The following is an 18,191-nucleotide window of genomic DNA, read 5'->3' as shown; positions in this document are numbered from 1 at the left end:
CAGCTTCACTTCTTCCTTCACCCGTTGGGGAGCTGGGTTTGTCACGTGGTGGGTGACAGCCGGTGGCTCCGTATTACGTGTCCGCCGCCCGCTCTGGCTGTAGTTGGTGGGGTGGGTAGCGATGCTGAAAAGCTGATTTTCTAGGGGCTGGAAGGAGCGAAGCTGCCGGGGAAAGCTGTGCACCGTGGCTGCCCTCGGAGCGCGCCTGGCCCGGCCGTCTCCCCTCTGTCAGGGTACCTCTCCGGGGCAGGGACACTGCTTCGTCTGCTCCCGCGTGGTCCTGGAGAGCGGGAGGGGGTGAGACACAGGGGAGTTCTTGCTCCCTGGGGTCTGCTGGCTACAGCAGAAGATAAGGGAGGTGATGTAGAGTGAACCTGCAAGGCCCGCCTGGCACGCTCTCCGTCCGAGCTGTTCTTCTGCCCCCCGGCAGCTGTGGGGTCCCGGGCGTCCCTGTGCTGCAGGGATGCCGGTAGTGGCAGCCGGCGTGCACCTGAGTATGGCAAGCCAAAGAAAACTTAATATTGGGAAGAGCTTTTGATACTCTTTAAACATAGCGGCATGTGAAGCCCAGCCGGTAGGTCAGCTCGGGCTGGTGGGCTGGTGTCTCACGTCCCCAGCCCAGGAGGAAACGGGCGTCTACAGGGTGATGGACAGGGGTTTGGAGGCCAGGCGGCAGCAGCCCCCACCAGCACCGTCCTCGGAGGCAGACGCTGAGCCCCGGGGTCCTTCGGTGTCTGCTGGGGAGCTCAAGGTCCGGTGGGGTGGGGACTTGGTGGTCAACTTCAAAATACTTTGCCTCTTGAAAGCCGGTGCCACGCTGTGGACGCTGAAGAGTAATGAGATGTTGTGCTCTCAAGCCACGTATGTTGGCTGCGTGCTGGATGTCTAAAAGGGCTCGAGCCAAAGGGGTTTAGACTAGTTCCCGTTGTTTTAATTGCAAGTGTCTTTGTCTTTGTGCGAGCTGCTCGGAAGCTATACAAATGTTTGTTTTGCTATGTATCTCCCCGTTAACAAGATTTCTCAGGAAATATGCAAAATTATCACTACAGGCAGAACATGTACAGTAAGGCTCATTAAGCTAAGTACTGTGATAAATTGCTACTTCCAGAAAATTACGTATATTAGCAAAAAGGAGGAGAGTGAGCCCAAGTGGAAGACCCATGAAGACGGAGTGTGCAGTAACGTCCTGGCTCCGGGCGGCTGGAGGGAGACCTGAGCAAACCCGTGGCAGGGGACAGCTGAATGTCTTTGGACTGCCGTGTCTGCAGGATTATCCTTAGAGGACGTGCATGGGGAGGGGAAGGCGAGTGGAGAAGGATGGCGTGGGAAATAAAAACAGTGCGATGCTGTGTCAGGACCAGACCAGGCATAAAGCCAACGGGACTGTCTTCACTTAGAGAAAATATAAGATGAGGCAACGCTGGAAGCACAAGGAGTAGGAAGTTTTGCTGAGCTGGAAGGCAGGGGGAGAGGACAGGGTTGATGTGCCACAGGCTGCCTGTGTCTCTGCCATGCATGGCCAGCGGCAGGGCTGGTGTCTGAAATGTGGGCGCGGCCTTGTCCCCGAAACCGGGGAGCAGACTGATGGCTGTGGGCAGAGGACAGGCTGTGGCATGTGGTGTGTCATGGGCTTACAGAGTGGTTTGGGTTGGAAGGGACCTTCAATGATCATCGAGTTCCACCCCTCTGCCCTGGGCAGGGACACCTCCCCCCAGCCCAGGTTGCTCCAAGCCCCGTCCAACCTGGCCTTGAACACCTCCAGGGATGGGGCAGCCACAGCTTCTCGGGGCAACCTGCGCCAGGGCCTCACCAACCACATGGTACAACATTTCTTCCCCACATCCATCCTCACCCCACCCTCGTTCCGTTTAGAACCGCTGCCCCTTGTCCTGTCCCTGCAGGCGCTGGTCAAAAGTCTCTCTCCCTCTTTCCTATAAGGCCCCTTCAAGGCCTGAGCGGCCGCAGTGAGGTCTGCGCGGAGCCGTCTCTTCTCCCGGCCGCACACCCCCACCTCTCTCAGCCTTTGTCCACAGCAGAGGTGTTGCAGGCCTGGGACCATTTTGGTGGCCTCCTGTGGGCCGTCTCTCCCAGGTCCGCGCCTGCCTTGTGCTGGGGCCCCCAGGGCTGTAGGCGGTGCTGCAGGGGGGTGTGAGGAGAGCGGAGCAGAGGGGGAGCATGCCCTCCCTGGCCCTGCTGGCCACGCTGCTGGGGATGCAGCCCATGTGTCTTTCTATGTGACGTTGGTGATATTTGGGAGGTGATGGTGTAGACCCGGAGGCACTTTGCCGCCATTCCTGCAGAAGGCCGTAGGTGTGGTCCTTCTCTACTGCACTTCTCCATTACCTGCTCCACGCTACTGTGATTGAAGGCTGTCAGGTCACGTCAGGAAGAAAGTTTCTTCAGCTCAGATCTGCAGGACTGATGCTGACCCTGTGCAGGCAGCTCTAGGGGAATGGCTTACCCAGGCATCCTTCGGTGTCGGCTGTGATGAGAAACCCATTGTGAATCCACTTTAATTTTGGTGCTCACCTTTTCTTGAGCTGCGTACCTGTGTTGTCTAGTTCAAGTTTTGTAAATAGTTTTTTTGTTTGCTTTTCTTTAGCCTGCCTTGAATACAAGCATATCCTAAGTGTTCAGGTCCCTCTTGAGAGATGTCCTGAAGCAACTTTCACCCTTCTTCAGTGTGATTCTCTGAAGAAATATTTTCTGTGGAGATGCAGGAGGTACCCCTGTGCAGCTGCTCTCCTCTGGCAGGAGTGTCTTTTCCTCTGTCACCTTTTGCAGGAGCCTTGGAAGTAGTGAGTGGAGCCCAGGACTTCTGCTGACTGCTGGCCAAAACCTTGGTGGCATCTGGAGGAGAATGGGAAGTCTTTCCGCTGCAGCAGCTGCAGAGAGGTCAGACTAAGGAAAATGTTCCCCTTGGTCACCAAGGGGAGAGGTTGTCCAGGTCCCATTGAGGCCAATGCCATATGTGTGCGGCTGCATTTGAGACCTTGCTGTTGAACACAACCTCCTTGGCCCATTTCACAACCTTGTTGAGACCTGTTGTAGAGAAGTTGCTTGTTCCTGCTGCCGTTGGACAGCCGTTGCAGGACCACAGTCATCAAATTATTGAATGGTTTGCATTGGAAAGGACCTTCAAAGATCATCTGGTTCAACCCCATTGCCATGGGCAGGGACATCTTCGACTAGATCAGGTCCTGACTGAGTTGTAAAATTCCACATCTCCTGCCCAAAATTATTTGTGTTCATTTGTTCTTAGGCTAGTGTTCTCCTTCCACTGGAGAAGATTTCTCCTCCCTGCTGCCTGCTCCTCTGGCGTCCACCGGCACCTTGGTGTTCACCGCCAGGCGCAGGGGACAAACCTGGGCTGCGTCACATCAAAACCTGGTGCAAGATGGGACTGAGCTTTCTGTTAATAGTGTGGTACTTCAGTTTCTAGTGGATACTTACTGACCCGGGTAGCTTTTCATGGGAACTAATTAAATAATAATTAAAAATAAAATCTTTTGCTCATGTTCTCCTGTGAGTTTTCAGAAGCTTGCTGCTAGCTATGGCCAGTTTCCATCTTGCAGTACTTCTGCTGTGATGTCTCCTGTGGATTTTCTAGTACTAAGTCTTCCTTTTTATCTGCCGTTGCTTTCAGATCTTCCATCAAGTCCTGTCAGACTTTGGGTTTGTGGTGTATGAAATGACTGTTTGTTTTGGTTTTCCAGACGACATTTGCCTTCTGGGAGGGTCAGTGTCTCGCCTGGGTGGTGCTAAGGTTCCTTTATATGGTCTAGGCAAGAGCAAGAAATGTCATTGCCATGTTTGAGCATTCGTGACCATTTGAGCAACCTGGTCTAGTGGAAGATGTCCCTGCCCATGGCAGGGAGGTTGGACTGGGGGATCTTTGAAGGTCCCATCGAAACCAACATGCCCCATGAGTGTCTGTTTGTAGGCAGTGCACTCTGATTTGAAGGATAACTATTTTACAGACTGCCTTGATTTTCATATGTTGATCCTCTCCTGGTGACACGGGCTGTGGGAGCTGTGGTGGCGCCTGTGTCACCTCCTCTGCCTTCCTTCTCTTGTCACCTGCAGCTTCCCAGTACAGACCTCGCAGTCACTGGTGGGCATCAGCAGGGCTTGGTGTCAGTCATAGAGCACTTGGTAGACAAAAAAGCATGGCGGTGATCCTGGCAGAAACCTCTCTGAGTGCTGACCCTGGTGAATACGCGATGGGGTGAAGAAGAGAGACAAGTGCCGTGACTGCAGGTGCTTCTGCTGCCCATGTGAAGCTCTGGTCTGCGCAGAACCGTAACAAGGATGGGACCGTCATCAGAAGGGTGTTAAGGAATTAATTTCAGATGAATTAAGTCTATCTGTTGTTTTTTACCCAAATTATTCTTTAGCCATGATTGCAAATTTGTAAATTACTGACTGTAAAGTATCGATGCCTTTCCAGTAGACTGTAGTACTGTCCATGTTCTAGAGCTACAGGAGGAGGTTGGTGAACTGATGTCCTTGCCCTCTGCAGGACTGGTGACACCTCTGTCACCTCCAGCATTTGTTCTTAATAGTTAGTGGAATTTTACATGCTTGCTTCTAAAAGTGAGCTTAAGAGTTGACCGCAGCTCTAATAAAAGGGTTGGGCTTTATGCCAAAGGCCGGTAACGTGATTCTGCAGCAATGAAAGCCAACACCTAAGGACAAAACTCTTGGAAATCTTGTTCTCCCTTGCACTGCTAGTGTTGGAAATTGGAAACGCCTACTGACTCATGCAGATGTTGCTGAATGGTAAAATCATTTGTGCCTTGAACATTTATTCATCAAAAAGTTGTTAGTGGGAAGTATGGTCTGGTTTTGGTGAACATTGGAATTGGACATAGCTGAGTTGAGGCCTGTGGGCTATAAAAAGCCCAATTTGTAATGCTGCATAGCTCTACTATATATATAGTCTGCAAAAAATGCTAAGACTGAGGCTGTAGGTAATTTAAGTCATGGTCTCAGGTGGTTCAGCTCTCCAGGGCTCTCTGCCGGGAGCAGACCCTCTGGCTGTCCTTGTCCTCAGCCTTGACACCACCTCCCTGAAAACCCTCTGGAGGAGGAGTTCTACCTTCTGGACTCCTGAATAAAGACTTAGTTTGGCTACTGCAAAACGCTAAAGCAAACCTTAAGGTGTGAAGGGTCAACGCAGCCTCTCAGGCCGAGGGTGGTGGTAGTTTGGTGGGTAGGAGACCCATGGGTGCTTTGGACCTTGTTCACGTGAAGCTTCAGCAGCAGAGCTGCAGTGAGCTGCTTTTCTGCCACCGAGCATTGCAGCACTGGGCTGGGATGTTTCCGGGGATCTGGGCATCCGTATGCTTTAATACGTGTCCTGTAGGCTTTTTAAGATGGTTGAGAAAAGCTCTCAGTGCAGCTCGCTGCTGAGTTATTCTGACCTCGTCCTTATTCTCAGTGATGTGCGCAGCTGCACGCTGGGGCCGTGGGGAGTGAGCTGCCGCAGGAGCTCTCAGGCGCCGACAGCAGTGCCCCGTGCTCTTGGACTGGGACTTGGGGAACAAGGTGGCTGGTGTTGGACCCTCATGTGCTGCTCCGTGCAGGGATGTGGTCCCGGCCACGACCCACTGCTGCTCAGACAGCGTCTCCCCGCTGAGCAGCCTTGTGTTGTGCATCCCCGGGGGGGGCGCTTTGGTTTTGGTACAGAAGGAGTGTCGTTTTGCAAAGAAAGTCAAGCCCAGATGGCTGAAATTTCTCAGGCTGGGCAGATCAGTGTGGAGGTGTCCAGTAAATAAAAAAAACCAACAGATTCAGCCTGGAAGCGAAGCCGGTGAGCAGCATCCTGCATCTCTTAGGGACGAGGCCTTTTTTGCTTAACTTAATGGTCCCTAGAAGGGGGGTAGCCAGCTCTTGTGGCTTTTTCCTTTCGTTATGCTGTTGTCAGGCTTGCCTCATCTCCGGTGGGGATGGGAGGCAGTGCGTGGCGTTGGACCCCGCAGCCCGGTGTGGCGGTTGGGGGCAGGGCTGGGCCTCGCTGCCTGCTGCCTGTTTGTGCAGTATACGTGTTTCCTCGGAAAGGGGAGAGTGCCTCTGGCCGGGCTTGGCGGGGGGATGAGCTGGAGCATCAGCGCGGTCCCCGGGAAAGCAGAGGTGCCCAGTGGCGGCCGAGCCCATTGCTCTTCCATCCTGACCCGGCTCCACAGGTGCATCCAGACACAGTCAAATTCATCTGCAACTCTAACAGAAGAGGGCAGGAGCTAAAACCTGTGTGTAGCTACTGCTGAGGTAATAGAGACCTCGTTACGCCCTGCCGCAGCTCGCCCTGCCTGCCGCCTCTTGCTTTTTGGGGGAGAGCAGGCTTTGAGACTTTTTGGTTGGTTTCTGTTCCTCTGGCCATCTTCCAGAAAGCGCCTGTGGAGGGAACGGGGCTGGTTTGAACAGGAGGGATGTAATCTGCTCAATAATGAATTTAGTAGCTGCGTGCTTGTTGCTTGATGCTCCGGGGCTCTGGATCATCTTCCCACGTGCTGCTCCGCTTTGCCGGGAGGGTATCACAGCTCGGCTCTCACTCCTCTTGCTGGTGCTGCCTGAAATCACTCGAGTCTGGAGCGGGTGTTGAGGGAGGTTGATCAAACCCCTCCTGCTCGCCCGGTTCGGACGTGCCGGGGGCAAAGCATCCGCTCCCTGTGCCACGCCGGCAGCGACCAGCACTGCCGTGCCGTACCTGTATGCACAAAGTGGGCGATGCCACTGACCACCAAGGCTGCAGGGCTGCTGAGCTGGTTGTGTTAATTAACTTGGGCTCGTTGCCTGCTGTAAGCTGGTTTTAGAGCTAGTCTCGCCTCAGGCACTCAGACTCGCAGTGCTTTGCTGTAGCTCTCTTTCCTCTCTCCCTGAGGTTGGAACACGTCCGAGGTGCCTGGCGGATGCGGAGATGGGTGGATGGCCGTTTCGGCAGCTGAGAAGCACCGGGAGTGTGGTGTGCCTGGTGTGCTCGTATGGCGTTGGGGGTGCGTGCTCTGCGCCTGTCGCTGGAAGTAAGCCCGGGCCTTTGAAGGCTGTGAATTGTTTGCTGCTTGTGTTGAGCAGCACCAGCGGATAGCTTTGACCCAGACCGGAGCTTTCCATGTGCCTTTGAAAACCTGGGATGCTCACAGCTGGGATGCATGAAGCCAAAATGCTGTCGGCTGGGTGGACACTTCCTAAGGAAATCTAAAAAGTATTTTGATATTGTTTCTGCTTTGGCAGCAGTGTATGGGAAGACACTGCAAGCCTGGGGTGAAAGTGCCTGCGAGGGCCAGCAGCGTGCCTGGACCGAGCCCCGGGCCAGAGGGAGATGCTGGGAGCAGAGGGTTCTTCAGCACCCTGCATCCCAGAAAGCTGTGCCTGCCCGGTGGCATCTCCTCCCCCTCAAGTTCTGGTTAGCCCCGCAGCTGATGCCGCTGCTGCTTCCCGCGTGCGGGGGTGTCGGGCGATCAGCCTGACGCCGTGTGTCGGAGGTGGCGTGGCACGGAGGGTATTTCCAGTGACGTGGGTTGGACAGATGGTGCCCTTCTCCAGCCCGGAGTGAGACGTGGCCTCCCGACCAGCAGGCTTCATCCGTGTAATTTCCTTTTTGCAGGACTCCTGGCCAGGTTTTTGTGCCGCTCTCCCCGTGCGCAGCAGGGCAGCGCCGCATTCAGTGCCTGCCCTAAATAACCATCGCCCTGCCTATGCATCAGCAGTCTGCTGCGCCTGGGGGGCGAGCTGCCTTGGAAAAAGAAGTGCCTCCAACAAGACTGCGTGTGGTTTTGGCAGAAACCCTTTCCCTGGGCAGTGGATGCCTTCCTCCATGATTTCTGGGTCTAATGAATGGCATGGTCCAGTGGGCAGCTGGATGGGACAAAGCAGCGGTGTGGCATCCTGCATCCAATGAGAAGGACTGTTTCGGAGGTGGAAGGGATGGGCAAGAGGTGCCAAGGAGATGGTCATCTTCGCAGGCAGCATGTTGACCTGCTGCCTTTCTTTGGTTGCCATGACTTTCTGGCCTGTGTGGTTACAGTAAATGCCTGCATTTGAAATTAATGACGGGGAATGCTTTCCTCACAGGTTTCAGAAAGAGGCAAAAAAATCCCACAAAGTAATATCCTGCCAGAATGAAGGAAAAAAAAAAGCTGGAGAGGTGCAGGAAAAGTTGTAAAGTCGTGATGGAGGTGCATTTTCCTGTCCAGGACTGCAGAGGCTCGCTGGTATTTCCCATCCTGCTCTCCTGGGAGGGGGCTTTCACGCAATTGCAGAGTGGTTTGGGCTGGAAGGAACGTTAAAGGTCAGCCACTCCAACCCCTCTGCCCCGGGCAGGGACACCTCCCCCCAGCCCAGGTTGCTCCAAGCCCCGTCCAACCTGGCCTTGAACACCTCCAGGGATGGGGCAGCCACAGCTTCTCGGGGCAACCTGCGCCAGGGCCTCACCACCCTCACGGTACAACATTTCCTCCCCATGTCCATCCTCACCCCACCCTCGTTCCGTTTAGAACCGCTGCCCCTTGTCCTGTCCCTGCAGGCGCTGGTCAAAAGTCTCTCTCCCTCTTTCCTATAAGGCCCCTTCAAGGCCTGAGCGGCCGCAGTGAGGTCTGCGCGGAGCCGTCTCTTCTCCCGGCCGCACACCCCCAACTCTCTCAGCCTTTGTCCACAGCAGAGGTGTTGCAGGCCTGGGACCATTTTGGTGGCCTCCTGTGGGCCGTCTCTCCCAGGTCCGCGCCTGCCTTGTGCTGGGGCCCCCAGGGCTGTAGGCGGTGCTGCAGGGGGGTGTGAGGAGAGCGGAGCAGAGGGGGAGCATGCCCTCCCTGGCCCTGCTGGCCACGCTGCTGGGGATGCAGCCCAGGAGACGCTTGGCTTTGTGGGCTGTGAGTGCACATTGCCGGCTGATGTCCCATTTGTCACCCACCAGTCTCCCCCCATCCTTCCCCACAGGCTGCTCTCAGCCCCCTCTCCTTTGACCCCTTCCTGTGGATGCCGTCCTGTTGGGTGCGTGCCAAGGGGCTGCAGCCTGGACACGTGTGCCCTGGCAGAGCTGCCATCTGCCCCCTGCACGGTGGGGTAAACCTCTGGACAGGACGATGTCCTGGGCTGTGTGCCGTGAGATGCAGGGACCGGCCAGGCTGTCCATGGCTGGTGCTGGGGATGGGACAGGTGATGGGCTGCTGCCTGAGGCACACTCCTGGAGTCAGCAGAGCTGGAAGGAGCACAGAGAAGGACTGGTATAGCGGGTGCAGGAGGTCAGGTGGAATAACAGCCCCATTTCCTCTGAGAAATCTCCCTGAAACACAACCCACCTCCAGCAGCCTAACGATTGCACTGAGCTAATGAAGAAGACACCCCACAGCTGAAAGCCCATGTGTGGAGACCACGGGCTCTCGGGGATGTCCTTGTCACTGGCACGGAGCAGTGGGAAGGAGGATGCTGTGACCTGGGGGTGCACGTGTTCAGGGCTGGTGTTTGCATTGGCGGCTGCATCTTCCATGACTTGTGACGTGTGTCCCCAGGATCTGTTGGCATTATGTATTTCTGAGGTCCTCGGGTGAGGAGGGATGTAGGTGGGAGTTTGTGACTGCTCATGCCATTTGGGGTTACACCAGCACAAGGCAGGCAGAAACTGTGCCCATTTGCGTGCTCTGGCAAAATGTCTCTCAATCCGTGCAGGAGTTAAGGGTGCTCTAACTGTCCGTCTGACGGGCTCTGAGTACCACCCATCTTAATCGAAGGCAGTTGATGCTTAATATCAAGCACGGCACAAACCAAGCAGGATTTCTAGTGGTGTGTAAACTGAAATGCTGGTAGCTACATCCGCACTGCAAACATCCATCCATGCAGACGTCCTTCCTAGCTTTAGGAGATGATGCTTTTTAACCTCGATGGTGAGTGCTCCTGCTCACCTGCGCCTGCGGTGCTCCAGGAGTGATGGCGCAGGCGTAGGCATTGCTCTGCGTCCATTTGTGGACCCCAAACAGCCCTTTGCTTACCGCTGGCAGAGGCTGTGCTGATGATGCAGGGCTCGCTCACAGGTGAATGAATGACACGCTCAGCAGCGGAGCTGGGACTTGAGGGTGACAGCCGTTACTTTGCTAAGGCGGGTTTTGAGCAAGGCTGGAGCTGCGATGGCAGGGGACGGAGGGCGGAGAGGGTGCGGGTCCCTCCAGCCTGGCTGCCTGGTGGCATCGGAGTGCAGGCCAACGGATAACAGAACCCACGGCCAAATCCTGCTCCTGGCCCTGGGGCTGCGTCTAGACCTGGCTGAGGTCTAGTTGAAGATGTCCCTGCACATTGCAGGGTGGTTGGACTAGATGGCCTTTCAAGGTCCCTTTCAACCCAAACTATTCCATGATTCTATGTTTCTGTGCCTGTGTAGGCAGGGGGTCACTGACCCCTCTCCTGGTACATATTCCCAGCACGATGGTGTATTTTTAGCAACGTGGGGAAGAGATCCAAGTCAAAGCAGGAGAAAGCTCTAGGTGCTCATCCACAGGTTGATCTCACCCAGCTCCATCAAAATCTAAATGCATCGACCATTCCTGGGCTGGCGGCCCCTGCCGTGCCCCAGCCTCGCTGTGCAGGCAGCTCCTGCCTGCTGAGCCCTGGCATGGGGCCTGGCTATGGCCCAAAATGGACAAATTCTGAATTCCTGGCTTCAGGGAACATTTCTTCTTTGTGCCCACAGAGTGATGGGTCAGGGCAGAAATGCTCCTGGTTTTCCTTGTCAAGGTGGGATTTTCCCTTGAATTGTGGTAGCTCTCGAGTCTCGAGGTCTTGGATAAGCCATTTATGAAGTGGTTACCAAAGCAAAGGGTGCCATGAGCGGTGGCAAGGCTGAAAGCTGAGATCTCCTCTGGGTGACTCCATCCAAATCAGCACACTAGGTTGAAAAGCCAATTTTAGGGGGAAGGGTAGGTATTTCATCTGACTTATTTCAAGAGGCATCTCTCTGGAGGCTGTATTGGCTAAGTCTGCAAAGTGCAAAGGGGCCACGGGGTGATGTGTAACCGTCTGCAAAATGTGGGACAGTTACGAGATGAGCAGAGACAATCCTCTCTCTTAAATCTCCATCCCATGGGCTCCTTCTCCCTAGTGAAGATGGAGTAAGAAGAAACTTTTCCACCCCATTAATTTTCCATTTCCCTCCGTCATGTATCTGCTTTGGATAATAATCTTTTAAATGTCTCCTCATACAGAGGACTGTAATTTTTCTTTCCCCTGTGAGCTCGTGTCCTCTGCCTCAGTGGGATGGGAGGTGTTTTCGTCTCTGGTGACAATGACACACACACTGCTGCAGACAAGGACAACCCCTCATTTCCTTGCTGTGGCTTTACTGGTTGTATTTTCTGTTCTCTCCCATCTTTCCTGCACTCCACAGCATCCCTCATGATTTCCCATCGCAGTATCGCTTGTGCTTTCCCCTTGCAGCACCCCATGTGTTTTCCCATCACTGCTGTCAGCAGAGCTGTTGTGCTCACGCACAGCTGAGTGTAGCTCATTAAGTTTGCCCCTCCAGCTCTCTGTAAATGCTGGTCTCCGTAAATGGTAGTCTTGTTCTGTGCTTGCCATGGGAGGCCACGCGGTGTGGCAACTGGCTGCAGTGGTATTTTGTGTCGTGCCTTTATTGCTGGAGCTGGCCGTCCTCTGCTCTCTTGGTGTCCGTAGTGCTCTGGTGTGGAAGCGGCCAGGGTGTCCCACGCTCTGGCTGGCGTTTGTCCCAGCTCCTGGGAGCAAGTGAGCAAAGGAGAAGGGGAAGATGCCCTTGAGGAGCTTCTGAAATGGAGCTGCAAACTTTGCAGGAAGCACTTGTTGATGCCTCTCTCTGTGTCGTTGCAGGCGAAGGACAGTGACGATGATGATGAAGTCACCGTCAGTGTGGACCGAGACCGCTTCATGGATGAGTTCTTTGAGCAGGTGAGGGGTTTGTTTCCCTAGTGCAGCTTTAAAGCCCATTCAGACCTGTCTCTTAGCGCTGGAGCAGGCTGCCGGGCTCTGGTATGGGCTTCCACCACAGGTGGGGAGCAGCGGTCGCGGTGGAGGTCCTGCCCTGGCTGATGCCGCTCAGCTGATGCTCGGGGTCCTCGGGGGTTACGCTCAGAGTGCTGATTAGCAGGAAGAAGGCTTCCACGCAGACCGGGGGCTGTTGTGGGCTTACCTGGCCCTATGGATGCTTTGCTGTGCCACCTCCTCCTCCAGAAACGGAGCGGGTGAGCCTTGCAGCCTGCCTTCCTCCAGCCTGCCACTAAAGCGGACCAGCTCTCAAACCTCTCCTGAAAGCACCTCTGCGGAGTAGCAGTTTCTGCATGGGATTGATTTAATTTTGTGCCTCTCGTTACCAAACAAGAGGTTGTCTTCTGGCATGTGGGTGGCTGTAAGATCTGTATGTGGATTTTTAGCACACCCTTAGCATGGCATGTGTGTAGGGGGTGTTAAAATGTATCTGAGCAGGCAATGGAGTGGGGAAGGAAAAAAATCTGATGTGCAGATGGAGGAAGATGAGCAAAGTGGTGGTGTGAGTCGAAGGAGAAGACATAGCTAGAGGGTGGGCAGCCCAGCAGGCAGAGGACACAAGTAGAGGTTCCCCCTCTTGGCTATGCTGGCGTGTCTCCTTGTAGTACAGGAGTGCAAGGAACATGCTAGTGCACATTTGCTGCAAATTTGGCCTCCCTGGCGGATGCATGAGGGTCAAAGTGGGCTTCTCAGCCCCCATGGCAAAGAGCCATGAGGACTGAGCCAGGACCAAGTCTGGCTTCAGCAACCTCAGTAATATTCTCCATGCCGGAGGTGCGGAGTCTGGGAATCCATAGATCTGATGCTAATTTAAATAAATCCCAAATGTTTCTCAGTGCATCGCAAAGGATACAGGGCGTAGTGTCTGTATTACAGTGCTGTGACTGCACCGCTGGCTGCTGTGATGTGGAAGGTGTGATTTCACAGCGGTCCTACAGTTTGAGGATCCAGCTGGAAAATATTTGTCCAGGAGGATATTTGCTGTGGTTCAGATGTGTCATGGTTGCTTTGGGATAGGGTTTAATAATCCCTCCCCTTTCCAAAAGTCCAGGCCTCTCACAGGAGACTTGTCTTGTTGTCCATCCCCACAGGTGGAAGAAATTCGAGGGTTCATCGATAAAATTTCGGAGAATGTGGAGGAAGTGAAGAGGAAGCACAGTGCCATTCTTGCTTCGCCCAACCCCGACGAGAGTGAGTGAGCCGTGATCTGCTTGTGTCCCCGCAGGCACCTGGCTGGGCTGGGCCGCTTGTGGGGCGGACAGAGTCAGACAGAAGTCCTCCTGTCTTCAGGTGGCCATGGCTGGAAAGCCACAAGCTGCTGAGGTGGCTGATGGCCGCAGTGAGGGAGGGTTGGGACCTGCGTGGGGAGAAGGTGGAGGGATGGCTGATGACTTTCTGACCTTGAGAGGTGGTGAGGGTCCAGTGAGGCTGCTGGAGTGGAATTCCTGAAGGATGGGGCAACGTGGAGGCTGAAAAGAGCAAGTGGCTATTTTTATGCTGGTTGACCATTGTCTTGCCCAGGGCTGCCAGGAGAGGGTACTTGGATGAGGCAGCACTTGCAGAACAGGCTGAGCGTTGCCTGCTTGGCCCAGAAACGGTTCAGCTCTTCTTTTGAGCCCACAGTGTGCACCTGTGACGCTGTGCTCTCTGTCCTGAAGGACATTTTGTTGCTGGCTGGCCAAATAGTCTGTCCTTTCCGGACCTTACTGATGTATCGCTGTTTTCTTCCCCAGTCTTGTGTTCCTGAGAAGAGGTTTGTTGCCAGGAACAGAAGTTAAGTATAGCAGCACCCAAGACGTGGCAACATTTGGGAGTCTGCAGGATCTGGCAGAGTTAGAGCTGTGGGTGATGAGTTCCCGTGTCCGCGGGTGCGAGCAGTGCATCTCCCTGGGGAGCTGGAGGATCTGGCACTGGCAGAGCACCTGGGGTTGATGGGGTCAGCTGGGCTTCCTTAATGCAGGGGCTTTCCAGCTTTGATGTCTGCAAACCCCTCGTTGGGGAGCAGTGGGACCAAGGTGCTGAGCTGTGCAAGGGAGAGCAGGGGTGAGCACAGCTGAGCAGAGCAGCTTATCGGTGGGGCTGGACCGGGGTTCAGGGCTGGACCACTGGACAGGCTTACCTGCTGAGGGACATCATTTGAACGTCTTCTGTCCTTCAGTCTTGCTGTAAGCCCATGCGGGCTCTCCTTCGTCCACCTTCCTCACGGTGCTGGTGGTTGCAGGGCTGGTGGTTGCAGGGGTTGGCTGCACAGGACGGCTCCGAGCTGCCGGCAGCCCTTGTCATTGGCAGAGGTGTTGCTTTCATGGGCCAGTGGGTGACTGCTGAAGAGCTGAATGCTGCTTGTGCCCTCCAGGCTGCAGTGGCAGTGGCGCAAAGGTGTGATTAGGGGGCTGGAAAGCGAAGACTACGTCTCTATCTTGCCATCTGCCCTCCTCCCATCCGCTTCTCTTCATTTGCCCAGTGCAATTCCACGTCTGCTCATATCCAACCTGTGAATTGTTTCTAGAGGTCTCAGGAGGTTGTCTGTATGCACATTTTCTGGTGTCCAGCCCTGTGTCAAATCAGCACATATTGCTAATTGCTTGGTGGAACTTGATTCTTCCTAAATTGTCTCACACTCCCCTCTCCTGGCAGCTGCTCCTCAGCTCAAATTCACTTGGCCGAGCCTGGAAGCGAGGGATTTTCTCAAGGGAATTCACGTGTCTCAGACTGTTGCTCAGTCATCCTCTAGGCTCTTTTGGTCTGTGCTTGCACTGTAAGATTTTGCAGTGTTTCTGTTTGGGTGTTTTCAGGGAAGAGCTGTCATTGCTTTGCTTTTGGCTGCTGGGCTCATACAGCGTGCATCGGCACCGTGTCCGCTCGGGGCTGAGCCAGAGCTCAGGCTGCAAAGGGCACTCGTGGCCTAAAAGCATAATAATCTATTTAAAAGTCTGAGATCTGTAGAGAACAAGATACCGTGACATTGACGTGGCTTCCAGAAGCATCCAGGACATTGGGAGTGCTTCTGGTTTTGTTTTACAGTGTTACCTTGGTGTTGTAGAAAATTCGGTTTATAATGCCAAAAACTGTTTGGGCAGCGAAAGAAGAGTCCACACCTTGTTGAGAAATTAGTGCTTTGTAATATTGTGGTGTGTCCAGGAGATGCATTGGGGCTGATCAAGTACTCAATGGTAGACAGACTCACAGAATCACAGAGTGGTTTGGGTTGGAAGGGACCCTCAAAGATCACCCAGTCCAACCCCCTGCTTGGCCTCCTGTGGGCCGTCTCTCCCAGGTCCGCGCCTGCCTTGTGCTGGGGCCCCCAGGGCTGTAGGCGGTGCTGCAGGGGGGTGTGAGGAGAGCGGAGCAGAGGGGGAGCATGCCCTCCCTGGCCCTGCTGGCCACGCTGCTGGGGATGCAGCCCAGGAGACGCTTGGCTTTGTGGGCTGTGAGTGCACATGGCTGATGTCCCATTTGTCACCCACCAGTCTCCCCCCATCCTTCCCCACAGGCTGCTCTCCATCCATCCATCCATCCATCCATCCATCCATCCATCCATCCATCCATCCATCCATCCATTCCCCAGTCTGTGCTGGTACTGGGGGTGCTCCGACGCTGGTGCAGGACCTTGCACTTGGCCTGGTTGAACTTCACGAGGTTCGCATGGGCCCACTCCTCACAGAGCATCACCACAAATCAGCAAGAGCTGCTTCCCTACAACTGACCCCTCTCAGCTGGGTGGATGCCGGGTGTTATCTCAGACCAGCCTCCAGCTCCCCCAGGCTGCTTCATGCTGGTGCTGCAGGTGGTGTGGTGTCAGCTCAGCTATGTTCCTATGGCAGCACCCATGTGCCAGCATTGCTGGAGCAGGACGTGCACCCCCTCTGAGCACTGCTCCCTTCTCTCCCTCTATACCTGGGGGTGGGGTGTTGGAAATGGTCCTCATTGTCCTCAGGACAGGAGAAAATGTTGGGCATAGCTGCAGGGATCTGCGTAGATGATCTAGAGAGGCATTAAACTCATGTTGACTTGTAAGAGCAGGCCATGTGCTGTCTTATGGGACCGTGGGTCAGCTCTTGGGATAACTCAGGGATGGACTGGGTGATCTTTAAAGGTCCAATCCACCCCAAACCATTCTGTGATAACTGATGATGTACCACTTGTAGCTTTTCCATTTCCCGGAGACTCAGCCAGAGGGAGAGCAGCATCGCTCCGCGTCTGTCTGCTCCTTCAACCCCTGGTTGAGACGCACGAACCGTGGCAGAAGTTCAACCAGTGACGGGATTAACCTCTGTGTTAACCTTGGCTGGAGCTCAGTACTGCGCTTTGGTGGGATGGCGGCAGTGCAGGGGCCCATGGCAGTGAAGTGGGGAACAGTGGGTGCCGGCACAGTGCCTGGCAGCCCCCACCCCGCTTCCCTGTGCTCCTGAGCCCACGGAGAACCTGGTAATTAATGCAAAGGCTTGTAACCCAGGGAAGTGAATTTACTGAGCTTAATTTGGAAATTAAGAAGCAATGTTTCCAAGAGGCATGAAAGGGGGATGCAGCCAAGGGGCACTAAAATGGAGGTGGTGAAAGACTGGTCTTGGTGTGTGCTGACTAGTGTTTGCTTTTTAACGTGGCGAGTGAGTGACACCTATGATGACAATCAAGGCAAGACATTGCTCTATGCCGGGGCCAAACTCACAGGGGATTTGGGGTGCTGCTTGTCCCTTCTGGAACAGCACCTCAGTTATTTCTTAGTAGTCTCTAAGCGCTTTAGCATCATGTGAGACCTCCACTACAAAGATGATGGGGAGTCAGCCTCCAGGATATCAGAAGAAAGACACAGACTCCTCGTTCTTGTTGGGAGGCAAATGTGCTGTGCATAGCGCAGCTCAGTTTGGTGTGGTGCAGTTCCTTCTTCGAGAGATACAAACTCCTTAAACGCCGCTGGCAAGTCCCTCGTAGAGCTGGAGGGCCTTGGAGTGGGGCTTCAGAAGATCAGGACAGAACTGGCCTGGTAATTTGGGAAACGGATGAACAGTGGTTGGAGCTGCCATTTGAGCACTGAGAGGAGGGAAGGAGGGAGGGATGGACGGATGGACGTACAGTGTCTGCTGGCTGAATTGCTTGCTGCTTTTTCAGGGTCTCTTGATAGAAGAGAGACTCCACAGGTACAGTCCTACTGGAACCCTGTGTCTTAAATGACTGTTTGCTCAGGCAGATCGAGCCCTTGGTGCTCTCCTGCACGTACTCTGCTGTTGCAGAAGAAGGTGAGGTCCAGGTGTCTATGGGAGACCTGGATTTATCCACCTGCCTGGCGTGGGGTGGAGGTGCTGGGCTGGGTCTGTGTTTCACAGAAGGGCTCATCCCTCCCCTCCCCTCCCCTCCCCTCCCCTCCCCTCCCCTCCCCTCCCCTCCCCTCCCCTCCCCTCCCCTCCCCTCCCCTCCCTTCCTGCTGATCCCTCTTCTGGCTGCACAGACTGTTCTCAGATCCACGTTGCTGCTGCTGCCTGGGCTTATTTTGGCACCCGGTGGGTGGGCAGCTGGCTGGCTTTGCCATCGTGCCGGCAAGGTGGCAGCCCCCCGCCTGCCTGCACCTTGCAGCTCCAGCGGGCTGGTGCCCAGTTGCGGGGGGACTGGGAGGGTCTCCCCGCTGAGCAGCTCCACACCGCGGGGTGGGCAGCATTATGTCAGGACACGGGTGGGCTCAGAGCGGCTGAGGGGCTGTATTCCTCCTCAGGTCGGAGCCATTGCTGCTGCTACTCCTGATTTGAGTCACAGCTCCTGATAAACCTGTTCCTAAAATCCTTCCCAGTGAGCTGCTGCATCTGTTGTCGCTCCTGGTGCTCGAAGCAGGCTGTTTGTCCTTGGTCCTTTGTCTGGGCCGCTTCCCAGAGGAGGTGGCTTTGCATGGAAAGTTGCCAATCAGAGAGGAATGAAATGATGTGAGTTTTGGGGTTTGTTTTTTTTTTTTTTTTTTTTTTTCCTGGAGAGGTCAGGAAGGACTTCTGTGCTATTCGTCTTCTCCATGCGTCGCGTCTCTCCCCGTGGCCATGCTCTGCCACTCCTCGGTGCTGCATCATGTAATGGATGCTTTTCCTGAATAAATTGCCTCCGGGAACGTAAATCCTCACGTATGAAGTTGTGTCTTTCAGCCTCTGAGCTCAGTCCATCTCCGCAGGCTTCAGAAGACCCAGTAAATATTTCAGACTTGAAAGTAAGCC

General features: G+C 54.7%; 1 protein-coding gene across 1 annotated transcript in view; it reads left to right on the top strand.

Annotated features, from left to right (window-relative positions):
• STX1A (syntaxin 1A) overlaps positions 1-18,191 on the top strand; it is a gene marked incomplete at its 3' end in the record, with an annotated part of 98,130 nt that overhangs the window by 5,772 nt on the left and 74,167 nt on the right. Inside the window, exons 2-3 of the mRNA XM_082493228.1 lie at positions 11,830-11,907; positions 13,095-13,194. Coding sequence (XP_082349354.1) covers positions 11,830-11,907; positions 13,095-13,194 — 178 coding nt within the window. The remainder of the gene's footprint in view (positions 1-11,829; positions 11,908-13,094; positions 13,195-18,191) is intronic.

This window comes from Vanellus vanellus, assembly GCF_965231255.1.
Source record: "Vanellus vanellus genome assembly, chromosome: 19".
Classification (NCBI taxonomy): domain Eukaryota; kingdom Metazoa; phylum Chordata; class Aves; order Charadriiformes; family Charadriidae; genus Vanellus; species Vanellus vanellus.
This window is presented reverse-complemented; position numbering and strand designations above follow the sequence as displayed.